Source organism: Lagenorhynchus albirostris, chromosome 7, assembly GCF_949774975.1.
Source record: "Lagenorhynchus albirostris chromosome 7, mLagAlb1.1, whole genome shotgun sequence".
Classification (NCBI taxonomy): Eukaryota; Metazoa; Chordata; class Mammalia; order Artiodactyla; family Delphinidae; genus Lagenorhynchus; species Lagenorhynchus albirostris.
In genome coordinates this window covers 9109940-9135612 of record NC_083101.1, presented here as the reverse complement: position 1 = coordinate 9135612, position 25673 = coordinate 9109940, and the positions used below count along the sequence as shown (strand labels likewise).

General features: G+C 57.2%; 1 protein-coding gene across 3 annotated transcripts in view; it reads left to right on the top strand.

Annotated features, from left to right (window-relative positions):
* The window catches only part of LMX1B (LIM homeobox transcription factor 1 beta), a 79996-nt gene extending 57222 nt beyond the window's left edge, over positions 1–22774 (top strand). Inside the window, exons 3-8 of one of the 3 annotated variants that reach the window (XM_060154339.1) lie at positions 16103–16275; positions 18623–18804; positions 18996–19073; positions 19215–19281; positions 21289–21453; positions 21778–22774. In XM_060154339.1, the coding sequence (XP_060010322.1) occupies positions 16103–16275; positions 18623–18804; positions 18996–19073; positions 19215–19281; positions 21289–21453; positions 21778–21935 (823 nt within the window). In that variant the 3' untranslated portion in view covers positions 21936–22774. Of the gene's footprint in view, positions 1–16102; positions 16336–18622; positions 18805–18995; positions 19074–19214; positions 19282–21288; positions 21454–21777 lie in introns of all 3 variants that reach the window. The other 2 variants (XM_060154338.1, XM_060154336.1) reach the window with 2 other exon arrangements.
* The last annotated feature ends 2899 nt before the right edge of the window (positions 22775–25673 follow it).

Genomic DNA, 25673 nt, shown 5'->3' with positions numbered 1-25673 from the left:
CCAAATAGGAACCTGATGGTGAGTCAAATGTGGGTGCAGGTGGCAAGGGAGAGGGAGGACCCAGGCGTTCTGAGACACTCAGCTTCTGCTCTTGGCAGAAAGTGGGCATCGGGGAGCATTGCCAGGAGTCCCCTGGACGGAGAGTGGGCACCTGGGAGTGAGCTCTGCAGGGCCTTGGGTGACTGTGGCCCATCTGGGCCAATCAGCCATTTCAGTCACCAACTCCTGGAGCTCCCCCGCCCGCCCCCTCAGCCCTGAGCAAGGACATCCTTTTCTCAGAGTTGAACATTTAGGAATCTTCTCTGGGGTGGTGGGAGGAGCAGGGGTGGGGGGCGCATCCCCAGGAGGAGATTGCAAATGCCCTGCCAGGCTGCGTGTGTGTGTGTGTGTGTGTGTGTGTGACTGTGATGGGGGAGGGAAGCAGAGTAAACAGCCACTGCCCTGTCCTCTCTGCGGCTGTGGCCAGGTACACAGGCCTGTTTGGACAGCTGCCTTGTCTGTCCGTCTGTTTGGGAGATGCTGGCTGATAGATGGGGGTGGGCCTACTGTTAACCCCTCGCTGCCTGCAGTGCTCCCTGCCTCCTTCCATGGGGTTCAAGGGGGCAGAGGGTGGTCCTGGCTGCCCCTAGCACAGCTCCTCTCTGGGAGGACACCTCTTGCTCTGAGTCAGGGACAAGGTTAGGGGGCTCCGGGGCGTGGAGAGTCTATGCCCCACTCCCACGAGGGAGCGAAGGGCAGAGATGTGCCCCTCCCCAGTGGTGACCAGGGGCAGAATCTGTCCAGAGCCCTTCTCACGCCCACATCCATGCTCTAAGGAGCCTCCTCTACCTTTATTAAAAAGCCAGCTGCCAGGCTTTCTCGGGGCTGCCCTGTCTCCAGAAACACAGCCTCAGCGTGGCATGGATGAAGGAGGGGTTCAGGGCCACCAGCAGCAGGCCCCCTAAAGGGAGAGCAGGCAGAGATGGGGCTTGAGGCTGGTTGTCGGGGAGCTGGGCTCAGATCCGGAGTGGGGAGATTCCAGACCCAGTGATGAATCAGACGCTGCGCTGGCTGTCAGTGCAGTCAGACCAGGGTAACTTCGGACCTGGGGTCTCCACGCCGTCCCCGTCCACCACTACCTGTCCCCATCCCGGTCTTGGCTCTCCATTCACCAGGCATCGGACAGGGTCAGGTCAAGGGAGCCACCCCAGGGCTCCTCCCACCCAGCCCAGACCCCAGTCCATCTCACGCCCTACATCGCTCTCGGTAACCTAACCCCTTCTCGCACTCCTGCACCCCTGGGTGGAACTCCCTGCACCTCTCACTGGCAGGGCGCCGACAGTGATCCTCTTAGCTGGTCTCCCTGCTCCCACTCTGCACTCCCCCCTACCCCGGGTCCCTACTCAGCAGCCAAAAAGATCTTCTAAAAATGTAAATCGCTCCAGCCACTCCCCACTTAAAACGTTTCAATGGCTTCCCATGGCTCTTCAGATTAAGACAAAAATCCTTTAAATGGCCCACAAGGCCATCAACAGGGCACGGGTTAAATAAATTAGGGTTTGCTCATACAATAGAGTATCGAGCTGCTGTATAAGGAGGTGCTCCAGGCCAAGACGTGGAGTCCTCTCCAGCAGTCAAGCAGGAGGGCGGGGGAGGGGTGGGCGGGACACAAGGAGAACAGTGTGTAAGGTAGTGTTTGCATAAAAAAAAAGAAAAAGAAAAACCGGACAAACCCCCCAACCAGTCCTCATTAAAAAAAAAAAAAAGTCGAGGGAGGGGAATAATGGACCTACACGGGCTTGTGTATGGGCTATCTCAGGAAGGTGGCTTGAATGGAAGACTTGGCTGGTCTCTGGGGAGGGGATCTGAATGGCTAGGGACTAGGGACGGGGTAGAGGAGAGAGCAGTGAACAGCCTTCTTTACATTTGAATATTAGACCATGCAGTGCACTGCCTATTCAAAAATACGTCCAATTATTTTAAAAACACCCCCAGTTTAAAAAGTAGATGGTCTGCGAGACCCTGTGCACTCCAGCTCCTCTGGAGCTCCTGCTACTCTGCCTCTTGTCCCCTGCCACACACGCATCTCCGCAGCTTTTATTTCTGGTTAATGCTGGTCCCGTCTCTGGGCCTTTGCATGCACTGTTTCCTCTGCTGCCTGGACTGTCCGTCGCTTCCCATCCTCACCTGGCTGATTCTCCTTCCTCTCTGTCTCAAACCTCTGTCTTCAGGAGAGTGGCCTTCTCTGATGCGCCCCCCAGCTTGGGCTGGCTAATGAACCATTGCGATATCTTCCTATTCGCTTGTCTCCCTTCTTGGCTTGTAGGGCCATGTGGGCAGAGCCCACTTCTGCCTTGTCCACAGCTGTCCCCAGTGCCCAGCACTGCACCTTGCACACAGTAAACACCACATCGGTATTTGGGCAATGGGTGAACTAGCAACGGGAGAGGATGTCCTGAGAATTCCAAGGAGAGGGGGCTGTTGCCATGGAGGTTGGTAGGTGCCCACCTGGGCCTTAAAGCAGGAGGATTTTGCCCACCTGACTCACAAGGCGCCCGGGCACCAAGCAGAGGGCAGTGCCAGGCGCAAAACCCAGGCAGCTGGATTTCTCTCTCTCGCACCCGGTCTGCCAGCCCCGCTCTCCACGCTCAAGCTGAGCTGTGTGTCTTGGCGAAATTACCCGCCCTCTCTGCGCCTCAGTTTGCTCCTTAGCAAAATCGAGGCTTGGCAGGGGTCCCTCCGAGTTCTAGGGGCGGGGCCACGGGGAAGGCGCGCACACAGTCGGCGCTGGATAAATGCCGAGGGAACTGCTGTGGGCGCAGGGAAAGGGTTAAAGCCGGGCGCTTTTTAATTGTCAAATGACTGCGGGCGATTAGCGCTGGCAGCTTCCTCAATAATCGCTCTTCTCTGTACCTGCTGGGAGCTTAATTAAAAAACAAAGAGGCTCAATTTAAAGGCCATTACTATGCTAATGCGGCCGGGCGGGCGGTGATTAAGCGGCTCGGGCGGGCTGCGGGCTGCTGGGGCGGGGCGCGGGGCGATCAGTTACCCACTAAACGGGCGGCCTGGCGGCGGGGAAGGAGCGCGGTGCGCGGCGGGGCCCAGGCCCGGACCCTCCTGCAGCGCCCGGGCGCGGAGCCCCGAGGAGGCGGTCTCCCAGAGCCTCTTTTTACTCCCTGGCAAGGGCCCGGGCCGCGGGGAGGGAATAAATGTCACCCACTCCTCTGAGGGCTTCCTCCTCCAGCATTTCCCCCCGGCCTCCCCCGGGCCTGGAGTCCACTCTGCTCCTGCACCCACTTCTCGGGTTATCGTGTCTCAGGCCCCTCAGCTGGGGGACGTGTTCTGCCCATGCACTATGGCTGTGTCCCTGCAGTGTCAGCCGGGCACAGGCCACTGGTCTGGGACATCTGCTTCCCAGTCCCCAGGCAGCTTCCTAATCTCCAGGAAGGCAGGAGAGAGGCGGTTTTACTAGCCAGGCTGGCCTGGGATGGGGCCCTCCCTCTACTAAACCAGCTGAGTGACCTTGGTAAGAAAGGGACTCCTGCCTCCGAGGGGGGTCATGAGGCACTGGTGAAGCCCCTGCCTGTGAAGCTATGAGCACAGGGCTGGTGTGGTTCCTGTGAGTGTGACAGTGGGAACGTATGCCAGTGTGCAGTTCAGAAACTGGACAGCAAGAGTACAGGTGTGTGTGTATGTTCATCTGGGAGGCGGGGCGGGGGGGGGTGGTGGTCCAGATCTTGTGAGACTGGGCAGTGAAGCCCTCAGTGACTGGGCTAACAGTGTTATCTCTGGCTGCTTTAAGAGGAGTATACGGTAGGGAATCAGGGAGCAGACGGCTCTTCTGGCCCATGGAGGTCTGTGCTGAGCAGTGGGCTGCTGGGTGCCAGCTTTAAGGGCTGTTTTGACAAACTCAGGCTCGTGGAACCAGAGTGTAGAGAAGCAGCCACCAGAACCTGGGGGTTATAAGTGGGAGAGGGAGGTGTCAGGGGAGAGGTCACTGAGTAAGAAAGAGCACACTCAGTCCACGGGGTCCCAGCTGAAGCTGGACATTTCACACCCAACATAAGATACCACAAGGCTGTCTTGACCCGTAGTTTTGACCCTGAGCATGTTCTTCATTGGCTTCCTGGTAAAATTTGTGGTCATCAACTTTGGTGATTTTGTTGCTAACATTAAAAACCACCTGAGCCTGGGGGTAAATTTGACTTGGTAAATTAAGCAGTACAAAATGCAACTGACAGCAGTGAAACTGCTCATGGTAAAATGTGTCACTGGCTACAAATTAACCGAAGAGTCAAATCCCGATAATCAGTAAGATACAATACAGGCACAAACCTGACAGTGAAGCAAATCTTTATCAAAAATTTTTCATGGGAAATAGTTCATCTCAATGAAAATAATTTTAGTAAAATGGAAATGGAAAAACTTGTAAATTATTTAACTGCACTAGAAAGAAAATTGGTCAAAAAATTAAATTGCCTTAATGGAGTTTGTTCCAGAAAACACTTGCTCAAAGGGAGTTTATCAGTGTTGTTATAACCCTAATTAAAATGCTGTGGTCTATGTATAGGGAGTCCAGAATCCTTGGGGTCAGAATGATGCGGCCAAAACATCAGTGAGGTCAGCTGTTAGGCTCTGTGGTGCCCTGGATGTCTCCTTCTGAGACCTCTTTCCCCTGGAATATCTTGTTCCCCATTGATTCCTCGTCACCTAGCACAGCACCTGGTCATGGTGGGTATTAGGTGAATGCTTACAGAATCAACAAGCCTTCCAGTAAGCCTTAAAAGGCAGTTTCTGCTTTTAAGAGGAGGAATCGTGGCACAGGATTTGGCACAGAGCGAGTGCCTGAGTATACGTTGGATGCATGGATGGATGGCTGAGAAGGGTGGATGGGTGGGAGATGGGTGGATAGCCCAGCAGGTGGGTGGATGGAGACATGCGTGCATGGGTGTGTGTGTGGATGAGTAGATGGAAACAAAAGAAACCTGACCTGTCTATCTTCTTTAGCCCAACATTCAAGGCCTCTGGCTTGACCCTTCTCCTTTCTCACCTAAGCTCCAACCTTTCTGAACCACTGTCTCCCTAACCCTGAAAATGGCCTCCATTTTCTTCATGGCTTTGCTTTTATCCAACCCCTCCCTCCCAGAACGGCCTCTCTGCTCCTCTGTCCCTGCCTACCCAGAGCCCAGACACTGGGACTGGACACACTCCTGTTCGCATCCCAGCCAGCACTTGCCCCTTTCAATTATTTACACTCTCTATAGCCCCCTCCTCCAGGAAGTCAGTCCTTCTCCCCCACCCCACTGACCTTACACTTCCTCAGGCCCTGTCCTGGATCGCTCAGCCCTTCCTAGGCCACAGCCTTGGGCCTGGCCTATTCTGGCCACTCAGGACCCTGGAGAGAAATCCAAAGGCCTCTACATCTTGTGGTGTGTGGGGTTTCTTATCTTGCTGTGTTTTCAGCCCCTCATATCTGTACCTTCGGCACCCCCAGGCCCAGCCCAGGTCATGGGCCCACAGCGCTAAGCTAATGAACCGAGCAAGTGCAGAGTCATTCCGAGTGGCGGGCAGGGAGGATGAGGCTGAGGCAAGAGAGGGCTTCAAGCACAGGGAGGTCCAGGAAGCCAGGAGGCGAGGCTGGGAGGGTGTGCTCTGCAGCCCGTCCCAGCTTCGATCCCAGTTCTCACAGTTCTGGGCGGCTGTGTTACCCTCTCCAAGCACCACTTTCCTGTCTTATGAAAAGAGTGCCAGAGCCCGTCTCTAAGGGGTCTTACGGGGGAGGAGTATGTGTGCAAATAAGGCACAGGGCCTGGTATGTAGGAAACACTTAATAAATCTTAGTAAGTAATAATAATGGCTGCTGGGACAGGAATAAAAACGCAGACATAGAGAATGGACTTGAGGACATGGGGAGGGGGAAGGGTAAGCTAGGATGAAGTGAGAGAGTGGCATGGATTTATAAATACTACCAAGTGTAAAATAGATAGCTAGTGGGAAGCAGCCCCATAGCACAGGGAGATCAGCTCGGTGCTTTGTGACCACCTAGAGGGGTGGGATAGGGAGGGTGGTAGGGAGATGCAAGAGGGAGGAGATATGGGGATATGTGTATATGTATAGCTGATTCACTTTGTTATAAAGCAGAAACTAACACACCATTGTAAAGCAATTATACTCCAATAAAGATGTTAAAAAATAATAAAAATTGATGTTTCAAAAAAACAATAAAATAGGGCTTCCCTGGTGGCGCAGTGGTTGAGAGTCCACCTGCCGACGCAGGGGACAGGGGTTCGTGCCCCGGTCCGGGAAGATCCCACCCCCCCCGCGGAAGGGCTGGGCCCGTGAGCCATGGCCGCTGAGCCTGCGCGTCCGGAGCCTGTGCTCCGCAATAGGAGAGGCCACAACAGTGAGAGACCCGCGTACCGCAAAAAAATAAATAAATTAATAAAATAAAATAAAATCAAACATAGAAAATTAATAATAATAATGGCTGCTGGATTTGGCAACCTGGAGCTGGTGACTCAGTGAGAATGGGGTAAGGGAACCTAGGATCAGCTCAGAGGGGTTTGATGAGCAGGTGGGAAGAGAAGGCATAGGGCCTGGCTCATAGTAGGTGCTCAGTGAATGTTGATGGATGAGTGAATAAATTAATTATCAAATGAATGGAATTCACCAGGGAAGGGCAGAAAAAAGAGGGAAGAGCGTCAACCCAAGGGTTAATGAAATAATACAGGTAAAGCCCTTAGCTTGGGGCCTGGCCTGGAGCACATAGACCTCTGCTGCTGTAGGCCCTGGCTGGAGGGCAGGAAGAGGCAGGTGGGGGATGATCAGAGGGGCGTGATGCTCCACCTTCCACCTGCCCTGCACCATTGATTGTCTCTCCCTGATGTCACCAAGAGAGGTCTGGTCCCCGGAGAAGCCCCAATATCCCCAAATGGAAAAGCAACTCCTGAGGCAGAGTCTGGGCCTTGCCCCTAAACCCCCAGGGGTCAGAGCCCCAAAGGTGAGAGACTAGTTATCAGGTGCCACGCCACGTATAACTCACTCTGTAGGAGTGTGTATGTGTGTGAGCGTGTATGTCTCCATCCTGGCAGCTCCCAGTGTCTCCAGCCCAGGGCCTCTCTCTGAACACCAGACTCGTACATGCAACTGCCCTCTGGACACATCCACATGGCTGTTAGAATTCAGCTCAGATGTAACATGTCCTGAACTGCACTCCTGACTCTCCCCTCCCCCACCTCACCTCGGTCTCCATTTCATTTAGTGGCAACTCCATCCTTCCAGTTGTTCAGGCCCCCAAATCTTGGACTCACCTGTGCCTCTATCCTTTCTTTCACATTCTCTCGTGTCCCTGTCTACCTTCAGAATGCATCCCAGGTAGGGTGACTTCTCAGCACCTTCCCTGGTCTAAACTGACATTCTTTTGCCTGGATTATTGAGACAAACTCCCAAAGCATCTCTGGGCCCCCACACAGCTGCCTGAGGAACCTGATTAAAATGCAAATCAGATCACACCCTGCCTCTGCTCAAAACCCTCCCTCCAAAACCCCACGTGACCTGCCCCCCCCAGCTTCTACCTGCACCTCCTAGCCCCTTCCCCTGTTGCTCACCTGCCCCAGCCACATGGGTCTCCTTGTCTTTCCTCCAACACCCCAGATACACTCAGGCCTCAGGACCTTTGCACTTGCTATTCGCTCTGCTGGGAACCCCTTTTCCCCAGATATCTCACTAAGGCCTCTGCCTGTTCTTTCTAAATCTCCTGGCCACACACATACACACACACACACACACACACACACCCTGCCCCCGCCCTGCCCCGCCCCGCCGCTCTTCTTTGCCTCTTTATTATTCATCATTTTTACCACTTGTTACACTCTGTCTGCTAGAGATCTATCTGTTGCCTGTCCCTCACCCTTTAGATTGGAAGCTGGTGGGGCGGGGTTGGGAGAGACTGTCCATTTGACTCATTGCTTTATCCCCAGCCTCCAGACAGTGCCTGGTACGTAGTAGGTGCCAAATAAATATGTGTGGAATCACCGAATGTGTGCCTGCTTGGCCAGGCTGGCCCCTGGATGGTACCCCGGGCTCCCAGCTGGGCCTGTCCCTCCCTGCCCCTGACCCGTGACCTCGAGCCCCGGCTGCGGGCTCCCCGACAGCGCCCCGAGCCGGGATCAAAGGGCCTTGGAGCCAGCGGCCCCGCACAGCTGGGTCTGTGCGCCCGCGGGAAGCGCCGGGGCAGCCCTCACGGCAGGCCGGCCCCGGCGCGGCTAGGTTGCGGAGAGGCCCGCGCGCCGGCGGCCGCCGGTCCCAGCGACCGGCCACGCCAAGCATTCCAGCCGCGTGATTGACGCGCGCGCACCGGGGCCCCCGCCTGCGGCTCCCGCCGCCGCCCGCCTGGCCCGCCGCCGCCGCCGCATCAAAGCAGATGTTTGCAGCTGGTTTGAGTTGGACCCCCATCAACAGGCCCCTTTTTGTCTCAAAATAAAAACCAGCTACGCGCGGAATGATAAGGACGCGGCAGGCACGTGGGGGAGATGTCAACGAGTCGGGGAGGGAGGCGGCCAGGCAGCTCCCTCTGCCTGCTCTCACCGCATCAGCTCCTGCAAGTGACAGGCAGCCTCCAGCAGCAGCAGCTGGACCCCCAAGAGTGTCTGGAGTCCTGTCCCCTCGGCTCCTGTGAACTCCAGCTCATCTCTCAACCAGCATCATCATAGACGCCACAGTCCCAGGAGCCATACTAATACGAGCCACCTCCTGGGCACTTCCTATATGGGGGCCTGTCCTAGTGCTCTGCGGCCACTCCATCCTGGGATCCCACGCCAGCCTGTGGAGGTGTGGCACAGAGAGGGCAAACATGGGGCCATGATCACATGTTAGGTGGGGATTGTGGTCCGAGTTTTCAGACTGGAAAACAGGTTCAGAGAGTAGAGGTGGCTGGCCCCAAGGTCAGGCAGCTGATAGGTGACAGAGCTGGGACTGAGACTCTTCAGACCATTCTTTCTGCCTCCAGGACCAAGTTCTTTTAACTCTGTGTCATGTCACCTTTCCCAGTTAGTCCCCAGCTCTCCTCCAGATTGACTATCATGCCTTTCTATGCCCACCGCAGCCTGCTGAGTGTACCCCGTCAAAGCACATGTCACGTTATGCCAGCTCCCATGGGACGAGATATGCTCTGACTGTTCCCCAAACATCTTGCATGAGCCTGGCACGGAGTCAGACTCCTTGGGTGTTTGCTGGGTGAATCCGTGAAGGTGTGGACAGTGGGGACAGAGGGCCTTCAGTTCCAGGTGCCAAGCCTCGTGGTCCCCATGGAGGGAGTGCTTCCAGGAACTGTGGGACTTGGGCCTGGAGAGGCCCGAAGGGAAACCAGGTCCAGAATCTCCCTGGTCCCCAGTGTGGCCCTGGGGGAGGGTCTCACAGAAGCTCATACCTCAGGGAGAACTCAGACCCAACGATGTGATGGGGGCTTCAGACTTGAAATTGGAGGTGCAGAAGAGAAGGTTCCAGAGCCTGCACTGGGCACCACGTGACACTTAGACTGGGGGGCGAGAGGGACCACACACCTGCCGAGATGCCCTCTGGACTAGGCCTTCTCACATCACCAGGTGAGGGAAGGATTAACACCCCCATTTTACAGAAGAGGAAACTGAGGCTGACCCAAGGCCACATAGCTGGTGTTGGAGATGTGGAAAGTCACACCTCTGAGGACGAGGATGGGGGTGGGGGGCTGTTAAAAGGGCCCTTGAATGAGCAGGAGAAGGAGGAGACACAGGACAGAGGGTCTAGTTGGCCCACCTTGAGTCAGGTGTCCAGGCCTGGCCCAGTCACTTAAAGGTCAGGGAAGTCATTTTATACCAACTTGGCACTCCCAGGGCTTTCCCTGTGAGCTATGGATGCCAGTGCAGTGCGGATGTTGGGGGTGTTACTGCAGGACTCCCAGCCCAACAGGAGTGATGTATAGAACTTCGTTGACAAAAAATTGGGACACTGGATTCCGGGTTGTTTAGCTGTGGAGGGGGCACGGGAGGGCAAGTTCACTTATCTTGTTAGCTGGTAGTATTCTAAGACCCCCCCAGAAGCAGAGGAGCCAATATTCTATTGTCCTACCTGGCTGCCCACTTCATTTCTCCCAAGGTTATTCATTCACTCAACAAATAGTCACTAACCACCAACTCAACGCCGGAGCAAAGGGTAGGGGATTGAATTAGACCCAGTTCCTTATTTCTAAGTCAGTGGGGGCTTGAGACACACAAGTATCTGGATCTGTGGGTATCAGGGAAGGCTTCACAGAGGAGGTGACAATTGAATTGGGTCTTGAAGGATGAAGAGGAGTTCAAGGAGAAGTAAAGGGAAGGGGTTGAGAAGATTGGTCATAGAGTCAGTTGGAATTTTAGGTGCTAAGGAGGCAGGAAGGGACTTGCTGTGTTCAGGGAACAATGAGAAGTGTGGCAGCTGTAGCAGAGCATCTGAGGCCAGGTGTGACAGGGGTAGAGTAGGGCTTTGAATGCCATGATTAGATCTTTGGGCTTATCCTAAAACTGTTGGGAGCTCTTGGACTGAGAACCCAGCAAGAGGCTACATAAACTGTAAAGTGCAGTGATGGGGGTCTGGGAATGGCAGTACAGTGAGGAGGAGGAGGCCGAGGAGCTTCTACTCAGCAAGGATAGTGAACTGGTGCTTGGACAGTCTTGGAGAGATGATGACAGTGATCATGATCACCACGTGTTGAGCCTGGGGGGATGTGCCCAGGCCATCCTCCCCACTGGACAGATGGGGTCACTGAGGCTCAGAGAGGAGAAGGGACTTGTGTAAGCTTCCAGTGCAAGGAAGTGACGGAGCCAGGATTCCAAGCCTAATGAGTGCTGTGTGGACTCCAAGATCTGGGGATGAAAACCCGTGAGGAGAGGCTGGAGGGGCCCCGGGACATTAGGAAACCAGTTTTATCAGAGGTAAGAGAATCAGCTGTACTGCATGTATCACTGCAGGTGTCAATGGTTTAAGAGAAATTAATTAATCATTTTGTAATCCACGTTCAAATGCTCCCCCAAAAATTGGCTTTCTGAGTTTTGTTTATTAGCTTTATGAGTTTAATAAATTGAGCATTAAATAAATAAGCCAATAAAAACTCAAAGGAGATGGAGACATGTTGTCGTAGCCTGGGACTCTTTAAGAGGACATCCCGAAAAAGGTAATTTCTTAAGCTGCAATCACAGATGATCCTGGGGGAGGGGGAGATGTTCAGTTTGGTTTAAGAAACTGGGTGCTGGGCTTATGCCAAGTGATAAGAACTCGGGGTGTTCAGAGCCTTGAGGGCAGACAGACGTGGGCATGATACTCAGAGCAAAGGGCCAGGGTAATTGATGAACAAAGAAACATTTGGATGCACAGAGCAGGGAGGGAGTATATGGTGATGCTGCCATGTGACCTTGAACCTGCCCTCTGCATCTTCCTGTGCTCATCTGTGAAACGGAGATGGAAACATCTTCCTTTTAGGGTTCTGTGAGGACTTAATGGGGTGATGCAGTTAGATGTTAACTGAGCTCAATGATATTAATGAGACAGACAGAGAATTGAGCCAGGAGTGCTCTGTCCAGCCCAGGCCAGACAGAAGCTAGAAGGATGGATCGAGAACCCAGGGTGGTCATGAGAAGGGGGAATGGTTGGGACCTGCATCAGGAAGGCTGCTCCCAGGGACCCCTGGGAGACCCCAGCGAGGATAATCAATGAAAGCATGTTGGACTCACGTGGAACAAGAGAAAGGCAGAAGCCAGCTCTTGTGGGATGCCTTCTTCACGCCAGCACAGGCGAGGGCTTCACATGCATTCAGCTCTCCCAACAACCCCATAGGTAGGTACCATCATTCTCATTTTACAGATGAAGAAATTGAGGCTCACTATCTTGAACAAAGTCACACAGGGAAAAGTTATGAAGCCAGAAGGGAACCCCAGGCTGCCTGCTTTAGCCTCCTGCCCCCCACACAGCTCCCCTCCCAGGTGGTCCTGTCTCCCCAGGGCAGGTGGGTGAGGCTCCCACAGACCAGCTTCCCACAGACCAGCTTGGGGGTGGGGACTGACTTGCCCTGCCTCACGGGCTGAACAGGGCTATATTGGACGGTTCAGCATTCATTCAGCAAACATTCACTGCTCACCTTAGTGTGTACAGGGACTTAGGCTCAGCACTGAAGACACAGAGGTGACCACGGGGAAGGTGCACCTGGAAATACGTAAAGTGCAGTCGTCAGGAGAAGTATCTGAGACTGGAGAGGAGAAGGGGGCTTCCTGGAGGAAGGGACGCCCAAGCTAAATCCTTCATAAACAGATATTCGCCAGGCAGAGGGTGGGAGAGGGGGAATGGCGTTCTAGCTTGTAGTCACAGCCTGAGGAGAAAAGGGTCGGCGGTTTACATGAAAAATGGGGAGGGGGTTGTGTGGATTGCCAGCAAGCCTGTGTGTCTGTGTTGTGGTCACGAAGCTGCCGTCTAGATTTGGAGCTTCTGGATTGGGGGAGGAGCCAGGGCAGGAGGATTGGCACCGAGAGGGCAGGGCAGCTAGAGGGAAAGCCACAGGGAGCTCCCCCCACCCCCGGCCAGAGCTTCGGAGCTGCCCCACAGCACCCTATCGTCCCCTGACCCCGGGGCCTGCCCCATCCTGGCCTCCCAGCCCAAGTGTGAGAAGCAGCAACACACCCATCTGGAATCCCCAGGCCAGCTGGGGAGTGGGGACTGTTGTCCCTATCTTACAGATGAGGAAAGTGAGGTTCAGACTTGCCCAGGGTCACAGAGCCGGTCAGGATGGAGAGCAGGACCAGGGCTCCAAATCCAGTGCCCTTGATGCTTTCCGGGCCTTTCACATCAGGCTCTGGAGCATCTCTGGGGCAGGAGGGGAAGGGAGGCGGGGTGGCCCGGAACTTTTCAGCCTGAGCAACTCTACATCTCTGGTCAGTATTTGCAGCTTCTGGGCAGCATTCACGGAGAGGCCCGCCCCAGCCCCCAGTCACTCCCTCTGTGCTCACAGCTTTATCCTGACAACTCACTGCATTTTCACACTGAGAAACAGGCAGTGTTGCTGAGCCCATTATACAGATAAGTGAGCTTAGAGAGAGGAAATTACTTGCTCAGTCACAAACGAGCAAGTGGTGGAAACAGGCATTGAACCCGAGTCCATCTGATTCCAGTGCCACCCGCCTGTAGCTGGGGCTGCTTCTCAATGGCTGGTTCCACCGATCCTTCATGGTGGGAGGGATCGAAGGAGGGAGTGGGGGGCTCGCAGAGGAGGGCACCCCGCTGGCACCCCAGCCCCTCTCACGCATGCAGTTGGCAGCTCTCACCCTGGCACGGTAGACAAAGGCAGCCCCATAATTGGGAGCGAGTATTTCATGCGTCCCCCCCCCCCCGATGTTTTATTGGGTGGAGAGATGCTTGGAGACCAAACGAATGGCACATTCTGTTTATAAAGTGTGCAGTTTGTTTTATTTCCCGAGTTTTTGCAATCTAGATAACAGATGATGCCCCGAGTGGCTGGCGCTGCCTCTGTGATGGCGGCACCGAGGCTTTGGAGAAGTATTAATAATAGATTGTGTTGATGAGTTTGGAGAAAGTAGCAATCGACCCCCTGCTGCCAAGGCATTAGCGGGGCTGTTCTGAACGAAGCCTGCATGGTGGCAGCGCCTGCAAATGCAGGTCACACACCCCTCCCCCCCCCCCCGCTGCCCCCTCCCACTGACTAAGAGGGCCTCCTCTCTGGGAACCGCCCAAGGTGTGCCAACCCAGCCTGGGGCCCTGGCCCTGACATGGTGACACAGAGATGCAGCCATTGCCTGTCCACCCGTGGGCCACAGAGGCCAGGCTGCAGCCCTTAGTGGGGCCGCCAGGTCAGGAGGTAGAGTGTGGGGAGAGGGACAAGGAGGCAGTGAGAGGGGCAAGGCAGAAGTGTCCTCCATGTCAGAGCAGCAGGTTCTGCAAACCTGGCTCCTTCCCTAGCCCGTTGGCAGAGTTGGAGGGCCAGCCAGATTCCTAAGGGCCTCTGCTTAGGGTACATGGACAGCTGAGTGGGTTGCACCCTGAACAAAGGTCTCCAGCCAAAGGGCCAAATTGGAGCTGCATCCATCTCATATACCGTTGTGAAGGCATGCACTGTGTGGGCCAGTGGGGTCCTGTCTGCCTGAGCCTCTGCACCCCCTCAAGCCTTCACTCATGGCCTTTTCAAACACTGAGGCCTCCTTGAGGATCAGGTGGACCTCTGTAGAACTGGGAGCTGACAGGGCCATGTGCCATCACTCTGATGTGGTACTCATTCATTGAATTAAATGCTCAGTATCACTGAATCCTGACAACAGCCCTTTGAGGGAGGTCCTGTTGACATCCCCATTTTATAGTAGAGGGAACTGAGGCCTGAGATAAGCATAGAGGATGCCACCTCCCCCAGACTGGGGCATCAAAGAAGGCTTCCCAGAGGAGGTGGCATTGGAGTTGGGCATTGCAGGATGAGTAGGAGTCTGCTGGCTAGACTAGAGGTGGGTGGCAGGGGTTGCTGGGGTGTCCCCAATTTGAGTGCCCTGGTCAGTGCCAGGGCAGCAGGCAGAGCTCGGAATGGCCGTGCCCACTGCGTCCCACCAGCTTGCCGTGGGCGGTGCTGATGGCAGCCTCGGGAAGGGAGGCAGGCCGAGAGCCTCGCATTTATGGCCATTTCTGTTCCAGAACCGATTAGTAGAGAATTGCAGCTGTAATCTGTGCCTGTGATGGCGGGCCATAAAGAGGGATGGGATGTGCACAGTGCTCCCCAGGTGGCGCCCGCAGACGTGGCCCGGGGACGTGGGGAATGAAAAATGGTTTTAATTCCCTCCCAGCAGCAATAATTTGATTCTTCATAAATTTTTCCATCAAAGTGTTGTTCCCACAGAGCAGGGCACGTGACAGGGATCGGGGGCCGGGAGGAGCGGTCAGTAGGTGCAGGCAGAGGCGGGGCCCTGCTGCTCAGACTCTTTCTGCACACTCGCCGGAGTCACGAAGACCCCTGCCCCCACCCCCAGCTTTGTCTCCAGAGATGGAAGATGGATCCTCCCTGTCACGGAGGGACTGGATCAGGCCCGGGAACAGAAACGGCTCCATCATTTACTACCCACGTGACCCTGAGCACGTGACTCTGCCTCCCAGCACCTCAGTTTCCTTATCTCTAAAATGGGATTAATATTTCCTGCCTCATAGGGTTGTTGCAAGGATGAAACGCATTTCTGCATGCAGAGCGCTTAGAAGAGCGGCTGGTACACCATACGTGCTCCGTGACTATCTGTTCACAGTGTAGATTCCTAACCTAAGATGAGGGATAAGCAGGTGGTAGCCAAGGCAAGGCCCAGAACATGTTGAAGAGCCAAGGTGATGGTGCTCTGGAGAGACTGCAGGCTGTTCCATGGGGCCGAAGCCTCGGGGAGCAGAGGGGTCAGAGAAGAGGCAGGACTGTGAAGGGCCTGAGTGCCAGACTCAGGAACTTGAAGGTTCTCCGGAGGGCACTAGGGAGCCATGAAGAGTCTGGAGCAGGGAAGCAGCACGATCAGATGTGTGTTTTAGACAGACCCCTCTGGCTGTCATCCTGGAGGGTGAGTTAAAGGGTTGGAGAGGCCAGGAACCCAGCGAGGGCACTGGGGCAGCCCTCAGGCAGGAGAGGAGGGACCCAGGCTGGGTGATGGGCTGGGCAAGGCTGGGGATTGCTTGGATGTGGGGGAGAGAGGCAGGGGCAGAGAGGAGGAGAGCCGGTGCTAGAGTAAGGGTAGATGGGACCTGTGGGCTGCCTGGCCTTCCCCTCAGGGCAGGGGCCCACCTGGCTCCCAGGGAAGGCAGAGGCTGAACCTGCACTCTGCCCTCTAGTGGCCACTGTGTCTCTAAGCGGGAATGACCCTGAGCTGATGCTCCCAGGAGAAGGCACCTCCGGGCAGGTTGCCCAGAGCCCACCGTGAGGCCGCCAGGGCCCTGTGAGCCAAGGGGGTAGGGCTCCCACTGTCTGGCTCTGTGCTCAGGGAGGGCCTCTCCCACTTGGGCTAGAGGGTCAGCGTGGCGGGAGGAAGAGGTGCTTTGTGGGCAGTGCCTCTGGGAGGGACCACTGAGCCCAGCCAATGCACCCACTCTGCACCTGCAGGCTCTTCGCGGCCAAGTGCAGCGGCTGCATGGAGAAGATCGCCCCCACTGAGTTTGTGATGCGGGCGCTGGAGTGCGTGTACCACCTGGGCTGCTTCTGCTGCTGCGTGTGTGAGCGGCAGCTACGCAAGGGCGACGAGTTTGTGCTCAAGGAGGGCCAGCTACTGTGCAAAGGTGACTACGAGAAGGAGAAGGACCTGCTCAGCTCCGTGAGCCCCGACGAGTCCGACTCCGGTGAGCTGCGCCTGGAGCTGGGGCAGGCGGTGGGGAGAGCCGCCCCTGCAGGAGAAGCCCACTCGTGACCCCAGGACCTGCACTATACACAGACGCTGCACCCACATCCGATACACACGCGCACTGATGGGTTCAGTACACACGTGCACGTGTGGGGTACACACGTGCACGTGTGCACAGCCTCACAGGCGCACGAATGTACCTGGACACTCACACACAGGTGTAGGTGCATGTGATCACAGATGCACACACACAAGCACATAAAATGCATGTGTGGATACCCATGCCCAGGAGTGTAAATACACAGACACATGTCCATGTGTAGACATGTGCTTACATGCCCAAGCATGCAGAAGCCCACACCCACGTAAACAACATGTGCACGCACGCCCCGGCACACTCACGCAGTCAACACCTATGCGTGTGGCTGCACACGTTCATCCACATGCTTACATGTACTGTAGCTTGCACACACATGCTGCCACACCCCCTGCTCTCTGGCCCACCACCCTCCCCCTGCTCTTATCCTTGCTGTGGCCCCCCCACCCCGACAGCACAGCATCCCAGGGGTCTCTTCCAGCACCAGGCCTGCAGGCTGCAGGTGTCTGATCTGATGCAGCCTTTCTGCATCGCCCCCCAGAGCCTTCAGCAGTGGGGAGCAGCAGCTCCAAGCTATTCCCTTTTTTCCCCGCTGCACGGGGAGACTGGGGCCCTCGGTGGTGGAGGGAGAGACTCCATTTCCCGGGGTGAAGCCTCCTCTCTACCCTGCTCCAGCCCCCAAAAGACTTTACCAGTTTGGAGCCCTCCTGGCAGGAAGGGCAGGGCTAGCTGGGAACAAGTCTTAAGGAGGGAAAAGTCAGGGAGCAGGCTGGCACCTTGTCATTCCTGGGGGTGGCGAAGATGGACTGGAGCAGGGGGCGTGGGGAGGAGGCGCCCTGATCTGCCGGGCCTTGTGGGGAACCTGGAGCCCATGGTCACAGGACCTGCCCACATGGAGGAGCGCTGTCCCTGCCAGAGCCTTTGGAGGAGGTGTGAGCTCCCACCACCTGTACCTCTGTCCATCCCTGGGCAGGGCACCACGGCGGCCAGGCTGCCTGGGCTCCTGTGGGAGAGCAGAGGCCAGCCAGGTGCCATTGGCACGTTCACGCCAGGCCTAGGGAGGGGTTCTCGGAGGGAGGGGTTCTCGGAGGGAGGTCCCCTCCACAGGGGTCATGCTCAGAGGAAGATGGTCTAGGAGAAAGGAGGCCAGTTCAGACTCGGGGTCAGCAGGAGGCATGGGGGGTGGGAGGGATGCTCTGCTATCTGTCTGGGGCTGGCATCTCTGAGACCCACAACTCGGGCATGGAAGTGGGTGTGGGTGTGCCTCCGGGTGAATACACATGCTTCTGCATGCAGGTGTGTGTGTCTGTTCAGATGTGTACATGTCTGTATGTCCCTGCCTGTGAGCATGCACCTCTACGTGTGTGTGTGTACGTGTGCACATGTCATGGTCACAAGAACTCCTGTGAGAACGTCTGGAGTGTGTGTCTTTGCCCATCAATTCTTAGTCCCTGGAAGCTCCAAGGAAGCAGGCTCCTGGTAGCCTCCTCTCTGGGCCGTGAGGCCCAGCTAGTGCTGGGCTAGTGCCGTGGGAACTGGTTTTCCCAAAGGCTGACATGCTGGGCTGGGGTCTCCCGGGCACCGGAGGCCAGCAGGACAAGGTGGGTCCCAGGCAAGATGGGTCAGGGGAAGCCCAGGGCCAGAATGAACACAGATGCCAGCATCTCTCCTCAGGTGGGCCATGGGCCTGATGAGGACAGCAGATCGGCCACAAGTGAGCATCCTATGCTCCCTTCAGTGTGTCCAGCCACATGTGTACACCTGCGTGCTTCTGCAGTGCCCATACCTGTCCCCACGTGGGCCTGTATCTCTACCATTCTGAACGTGTACGCATCTGAGTGTGCAATGCATGCGTGCCTGTGTGTCTCTGCCTGCTCACCAGGGTGCCTTCCTGTGTGTGTCTGCCTGTGTGTTGTCAGCAGAGCAGGTCTGGGGGCCTTGGTTCAGGTCTCCCTGGGGGTCCAAGATAAGAAAGTGAGGAGTGTGTGCTGAGGAAGGGGACACACAGGGCCTGGATGGGAGAGGAGAGGCTAGATAGGCAGGGCCTGTGAGTCAGGGGAAGGGGGTGGTCTTTACCCCGAGGGCACTGGGGAGTCGTGGCAGGTGTTAGCAGGAGGTGATGGGATCCCATCAGGTAGCAAGTTGCCTGAGGATACAAGGCTGACAGGCTGGGGTGTGTCCCCCACAGTGAAGAGCGAGGACGAAGATGGGGACATGAAGCCGGCCAAGGGACAGGGCAGCCAGAGTAAGGGCAGTGGGGACGACGGGAAGGACCCGCGGAGGCCCAAACGACCCCGGACCATCCTCACGACGCAGCAGCGAAGAGCCTTCAAGGCCTCCTTCGAGGTCTCCTCCAAGCCCTGCCGGAAGGTGAGGGGCGCCTGGGGTGGGGTGGAGGCTGACAGCCCCGAACGCGCTGCCTTTCCAGACACCACCCCTTCTGCTCCTGCTGGGGGCCGGGCGTCCCTCCCCCGCCCCGCCCATCCCCCCAAACCTGCTGCCTCCCAGCTGCTGCCCCCCGCCTACCCCCAGGCCTGACCCGTCTCCTTCTCTATGGGCAGGTCCGAGAGACGCTGGCGGCAGAGACGGGCCTCAGCGTGCGTGTGGTCCAGGTCTGGTTTCAGAACCAAAGAGCAAAGGTGAGTACAGGCACCTGCCACCCCGCTGGACAGGGGTGGGATGGGGAGGGGTGCAGGCAGAAGAGCAGGGGCCTGATGAGGGTGGCGTGAGAATGAAGGGGGGCTGGAAGCGGAGACTGACACACACTGTGTCTCCTGCAGATGAAGAAGCTGGCACGGCGGCACCAGCAGCAACAGGAGCAGCAGAACTCGCAGCGGCTGGGCCAAGGTGAGCAGGGCGGCCCGGGGTGGGGCTCAGTCTCCGTAACTAGACTCCCAAGAAACCTCCCGCCAAGGTGATCAGAGCTCAGGGAGCTGCTGCCTTGGAACCTGCTGAGATCAGTAAAGCAGACAGGCAGTGGGGGCCGTGGGACACAGGAGGGGAGATGGCAGGGTGGGTGGCCCAGAGGGGTGGCAGAATTTCCATATTCAAAACAGCGACGCGGTGTGCCAGGCACTGTTCTCACCGTTCCACACGCTCCGTCTCACTTAATTCTCACAGATCCCTGAGAGGAAGGGCATCGTTACATCCCATCTCACAGATGAGGAGACAGGCTCAGGGAGACTAAGGGACTTGCTGGGATCACTCACCTAGTAAGGGGCACAGCCAGGCTTCAGCCCGGAGTGTAGGGCTCCTAAGCCTGTGCTTTTAACATGACCATACACCCTACTGCCCACAGTAGAATTCCGCAGAAGTCTCCAGAGAAAGTCTGAAGGTGTTGAGGAGTCCAGCGTGGACTGGGCTTTGCCCAGATGCTGTTTCCACAACTTGGGCTGGGGCTGGCCTCCCCGGCCCCATGGGGACATGGAGCCTTCTAGGTCTTGAAGGGAGGGCACTGGGAGCTCCCTGAGTCCGCCAAACTGGGGAAGGGGCCTCAGCTGCCTGCTCCCAGGTGAGCCGGGGTCTCTGAGGCGGCTGCCGAGGGATTGATGGGCAGCCCCTCTCCTCAGAACTCTGGGGCCAGACCAGTGTCCCAGGCTGGACCTTGGGCTTCAAGGCCGTGGCCTCAGAGCCCAGCTCTTCCTGTCTTCTTTCTCTGCCCCCCTCTCCCGAGACGGCGCAGCCTTCTGGGGCTGCAGCCACGGCTTCAGGTCTGCCAGCCTGCTCCCAAGCTGTGTCTCACTCTCCGGTGTTCCCAGCTGCCCCCTGGATGCAGCCTCCCCAGGAATGTTCCACGGTCCCCTCGAGCTCATCACAGCCCATACTGCACTTCATACCGCTGCCCCTGCTGCCACATGCACAAAACACCCCCTACAGCTCCCCTACCCCGTCTCAGCAAATGGCACTACCACCCACCCAGTACCCACACCAGGAACCCAGGAGTCACCTCCCCCGTCCTGTCCTACACGTACTGCATCTGCTCAGTCACCAAATCAGGCAGTGGTTTCTTGTCCCATGTCCCTCATGCCCCTCTTAGTCTTTCCCACATCTGCATTAATACGGACCCCAACCCCTCCCAATGGTTTCCTCCTCTGGCCTCCACCCTCCCAGCCTTTCTCCACAGTCGCTCCACAGCTAAGACCCTCCACTGGCTTCCTACAGCCTCAGGCGAGCCCCCACTCAGCTCGGGTCCCCAAGGAGCCATCTCTCTCCCCAGGCACAACCTTCTCTTGTCCTCACGCTCCATCCCCATGGACTGGGCTCCTTGCTCCCACAGGGCAGTTTCTCTCTTCTCTGCCTTTGCTGCCCTTCAGCCTGGCATGCCTGCCCCCTGCTCGGCTGGTTGAACCTCTGCTGGTTGTTTAAGTCATCGCATGGAGGTGGTGGGCCCCTTCCTCCAGGAAGCATTCCTTCCCTGAGCCTTGATGGCCGGGGTGCGGGCTCCACCTTGATGCTCCCAGAAGCAGGGCACTCACTGCACCCATATGTTGTCGAATCAGTACTGGCTGCTCACTGGAAGCCTCTGTCTTCCCCAGGCTGGGAGCTCCTGGAGGGCAGGGCTGTAGGAGGAAGGGAGGAGGTGGGGAGGGAGGGCTCTTTCTGGAAGAGACGCTGGACTGTGTGTCTGGGGAAGGTTGGTGGGCTGGGGGGTCAGATATGTAGGCTCAGTGACCCTAGAAGGCCACAGGCAACCTCAGCAGGGGCAGGACTGGGAAGGAGGAGGCCAGAGAGACCGCAGTGGGCAGCCTGGACTCGGGGGTCGTGAGGGAGGTCATGGGACTCCTGGGGTACATCTGTGAGGTCTCCAGGACAGGGCAGGCAGGGCCAGTCAGTGAGGGCGTGCTCTGTCCCCAGAGGTCCTGTCGAGTCGCATGGAGGGCATGATGGCCTCCTACACGCCGCTGGCCCCGCCGCAGCAGCAGATCGTGGCCATGGAGCAGAGCCCCTACGGCAGCAGCGACCCCTTCCAGCAGGGCCTCACGCCGCCCCAAATGCCAGGTGACCACATGAACCCCTATGGTAAGCTGCCCGACCCCCTGCTGCCCCAGCATGGCCCCTGCCCCCTGCCTGACCTGGCAGGCCTGGGGCCGAAAAAGCCACCTCCCGCCCCAGGGCCCCCCCCCCCAACCCCAGCAGCCCCTTCCGACACAGCCCACCTGCCTCCTCCTGACCGGAAGGGGGCGCCCTGGAGACCTCACCCACAGCCCCCAACCCCTCTGGTCGGGCACCGTTGGCAGGTCATCCTGTCCCTCCCTCACCTCCAGCCACACTGCCTGTAGGGCCAACAGGGCCCCCAGGAGCCCCAGCCTGTACCCCGGTGCTGACACCGCCTCTGCCCCCCAGGGAACGACTCCATCTTCCACGACATCGACAGTGATACCTCCTTAACCAGCCTCAGCGACTGCTTCCTCGGCTCCTCGGATGTGGGCTCCCTGCAGGCCCGCGTGGGGAACCCCATCGACAGGCTCTACTCCATGCAGAGTTCCTACTTCGCCTCCTGAGAGCCAGCTGGGCCGCACGGACGCTTGGGCAAGGGCCCTGGGGTGGGACTGCAGGCCGCAGAGGCTGCCCTGCCACCCGCACAGACTCTACAGACAGCCATACGGTGCCCTCCCCTCGGCCAACTGGGCCTGGCTAAAGTGCCCACTGGGCACAGCCAGACAGGCAGACGGGCACAGCCTGGGCAGGGGCTGTGTCCTGCCCACAGAGACTGTCACCCCCAGGGACCCAGAGCTCTCGGACAGCCACTCATCTCCCAGCCCCACCTCGGCCTCCATCACCTCCTTCCCCCTCCCCATCTCTTTTATGGGAAGCTTAAATTCTCTCTATTTTTTTAAATGTCCTCTCTCTGTCCAGGCCACCTCCATGGCATGGGCCTAGGTCGAGGCAGGGCCCCCGTGCATGCCCCCAGACAATGGTGGGTGTGAGATGTGTGTGTACCTGTGCCCTGCACTGTGCCCACCTCCCCCGCCTCTGAGGGCAGGCCCGCCAGCCTAGGATCACCCCTTCCAGCTGGAGCCTGGAGAAGAAGTAGGGAAGAGCCTGGCAGGTGGGCCAAGCCCACCACAGCTCTGCCCTGAGGGGCAATCCTGGCGGGACCAGGGACGGGTAGGTTGAGCCCAGGCTGACTCAAAGGGATGGAGACATACATGCAAACGCACACACTTAAAGGCACACCCATGCGGAAACGCACAAAGATTCATAGATGTGCTGAAAGAGACAGACAGGCCTCTGCGGGTCAGCCCCGCCCTGCCCTGTTAGGAAGCGGGAAGCAGCCAGACAGGGGCAGGGAGCTCCTCTGATAGCAATAGGAGGGGAGGAAGGAAGTGAGGAGGATAAGGTGAGCCCCACGGGGAAGGGGGTCCACGCTCACAGGCACGCACACAGACACACACGTGGACACAGATGTGTCTTAGCTTCTGTCCAGATGGGGGCTGCCTGGGCAGAGACAGAGGCCGCAGAACCAGGTAGAATCAGACCAAATGGCAGAACCTCCAGGCGGAAAAGCATCTCAAAAGTCACCCACTTGGCACTCCATAGGATGTTTGGTTCCTGCCCAAGCCACTTCTGCCTCTCCTCGCAACCTTCAGTGACTTCATCGGGCCCCAAGTCAGCTGCCTTTTCTGCTGATTCCACCTCTGCTCTGTTCAGCCCTGAGTCCTCGCTTCTCAAAGCCAGGCTTTTCCAGCTTCTCCAGCTCTTCCTTTTAAACTGTACCACCCAGCCTGGCTCCAGCTTTCCCTCTAAAGGTATGGAACAGATATAACCCAGTCTTCCCACTGTCATCAGCCAGCCAAAGTGAGCAGGTCAATCACCTCCCCCACTTTAGGCACCCTGCCTCTGTTAATGTGGCCTGAGACCCAGTGAATGGTTTAGGGCACATAACCTTGGAAACTCACCCTGCCCTTTTGTAACCAGAGCCCCTGACCCTGACACATGTGTGACAGCTAAGCCACAACTCTCTTCTCTGTGTGTGTGGAGGGGGCACTTATCAGTCCCTGGAGAGCCAGTGAAGGACCTTGACTTTTTTCTTGTTACGTTTCCTCTTATTTGATTCATTCCAGCCTGTGGAGTTTCTCTGCACCCCAACTCTGGGACCACTGGTTTGTTCTCCCTCCTCAGCACATCTGCCGATATAAGGAGTTGGCCCTGTGTGTCTCACCTAAGGCATGTGGACCATTTTGTCAAACGCCCTGCTAGAAGCCAGATACACTGTATCAACCTCTGCCCCCAATCTACCCAACTACTAACCCTGTCAAAAGAGGAAGTGAGGCCAGGCTGATGGGCCCTGTTCTCAGTGACCCCTTGCTGGCCCCTGGAGGCCACTGTGTCCTCAGCCAGTGCTCATGGCTCTGCTTTCCATTCTAACACTGAGCCCTAGGCTGCAGAAGTTTGCCTGGTCCAGCCTTTGAGCTGATGGGATGACGGGTGTCTCTCCACCCGTCTGGAGAAGGGCCCCTCTGTCTGGCCCTTCCTGGGATCCTCAAAGTTCACCAACATCCTCTGTGGTTTTGCTTCTCTGTCCTCTAGGGAGACCTCCGTCCCTCCAGAGCATCCCAGGCCAACCTCCCCGCCCCTCCTGGGCTTCTGCACACACGTCTTGCCACACTCTTCACCATGGCAGAGCTGGCAGAGCTGAGATGCGGCTCAGAGTCAGCCCTCAGGCCCCAGCAGCCAGCCTGGCCCTTCTGGGCTCTTCTTGTTCTACACAGAACTTCCACACGGTCTTAGCTGATGTCCTGAGTCCTTCTGCAGTCTCAGCCCACCTAGGTTCTGTGCCATCTCTTGGTCCTGGGTCACCACTTGTCCCTTAGGCAGCCACTCTGGTTTCTTGAGAGATGATCCCCTTTCTCCTCTTATGCCCACACAGTCAAATCATGCCAGGGGCACTGGGGCAGGTCCAGGGGTAGATGTTCTCCCCCACCAGTAGGCCTGGCCCTTCTCTCCCAGACTCTTTAAGTTGGAAGGAACCTCAAGAATGGGTCAACTAGTCCACCCCTTATTCTGCAGCTGGAAAATGTGGGCCAGGAGAGGGGCAGGGACAAGGCCTCTCTCAACTAGTCAGGGACAGAGCTGGAGCAGAGAATAGGGACACCACGCCAGCTTCTCATCCTCTGTGTCTGGTGAACGACCTCCAGGCCGGAGCATGACTTGTCTTGGTAAAATTGCCATTCTGGGGCCTCATAAACCCCAACTCCAGCCTGGGCTCTGCCTCTGCCATTACACTGCTCCCTGCCAGGAACTGGTACAGGACACCCATGCTGATGACCCACAGATTGTCAAAGCAAGAGGGACCTCAGCCCCTCGTGCCAAAGATGCCCCATCAGCTAGTTTAGGTAGCACCTTCGCTGTACTGCAGCTCGCTGCCCCCAGGCTCTGATGCCCACTCTGCCCAGCCCTGGACTAGGTGTGGGGACACAGATGCACAAGATGTAGGCCCCCCCGCCTTGAGGGGCTCTCTCCTAGGAGGAGAGGCATACACATTCCACCCCAAGCCCGTCTGGACATTGTTGGGGACCCATTTCTCAGATGAGGAACCTGAGGCTCAGAGAAGGTCACCCAGCAGAAGCACACACAACCGAGCAGGCTTGCTGGGGTCTGGGGCTAGCTGAGATGGCCAGGCTCTTTCCACTTCGCATAGGAAGTGCAGCCTTGACCTGAGGTGGAGGGCGTGCGTAGCCAGGACCACTCCCACCCCTGCCGCGATATGGGATCACCATCACATGGTGCCTGGGTGGGAAGCCCAAGGGAAGGGGGAGGTAGCAGTCTGGTCTCTGGAGGAAGAGGGAGAAAGTAAGAGGTGGGCAGGGCGAGTGCTGGAGAAAAGGCGAGTCCTGTTTCCTTGTGGGGAAGTTGAGGTTCAGAGAGAGGAAGGAATATGCCCCAGGTAACACAGCGAGTGTTACCACCTATCCCGTGGAGCCTTCCAGGGAGGCCACACAGAGGGACGCTGTGGTTCTAAGAGTCAGACTGTGGGCTCAGCAGAGCCCATAGAGAAGGGGCCAGTGCCAGGGGGCTGGGCATCTTGGGAGGCTTCCTGGAGAGGATGAGGTAAGGGGGTCCACCATGTCCAGATGAGTAGGGCCCTAGCAGTGAGGCTTGGGGGAAGGAGAAGTGGCTGACCCCTGCCTGGGCCCAGCCTGAGCTCTGGGCACCACCTGGGGTGAGAATCTCATCTCCCATGTGGGAGAACCTGCAGCTCTGGGCTCACTCTGCCCCACGGGGAAGGGGGTCCACGC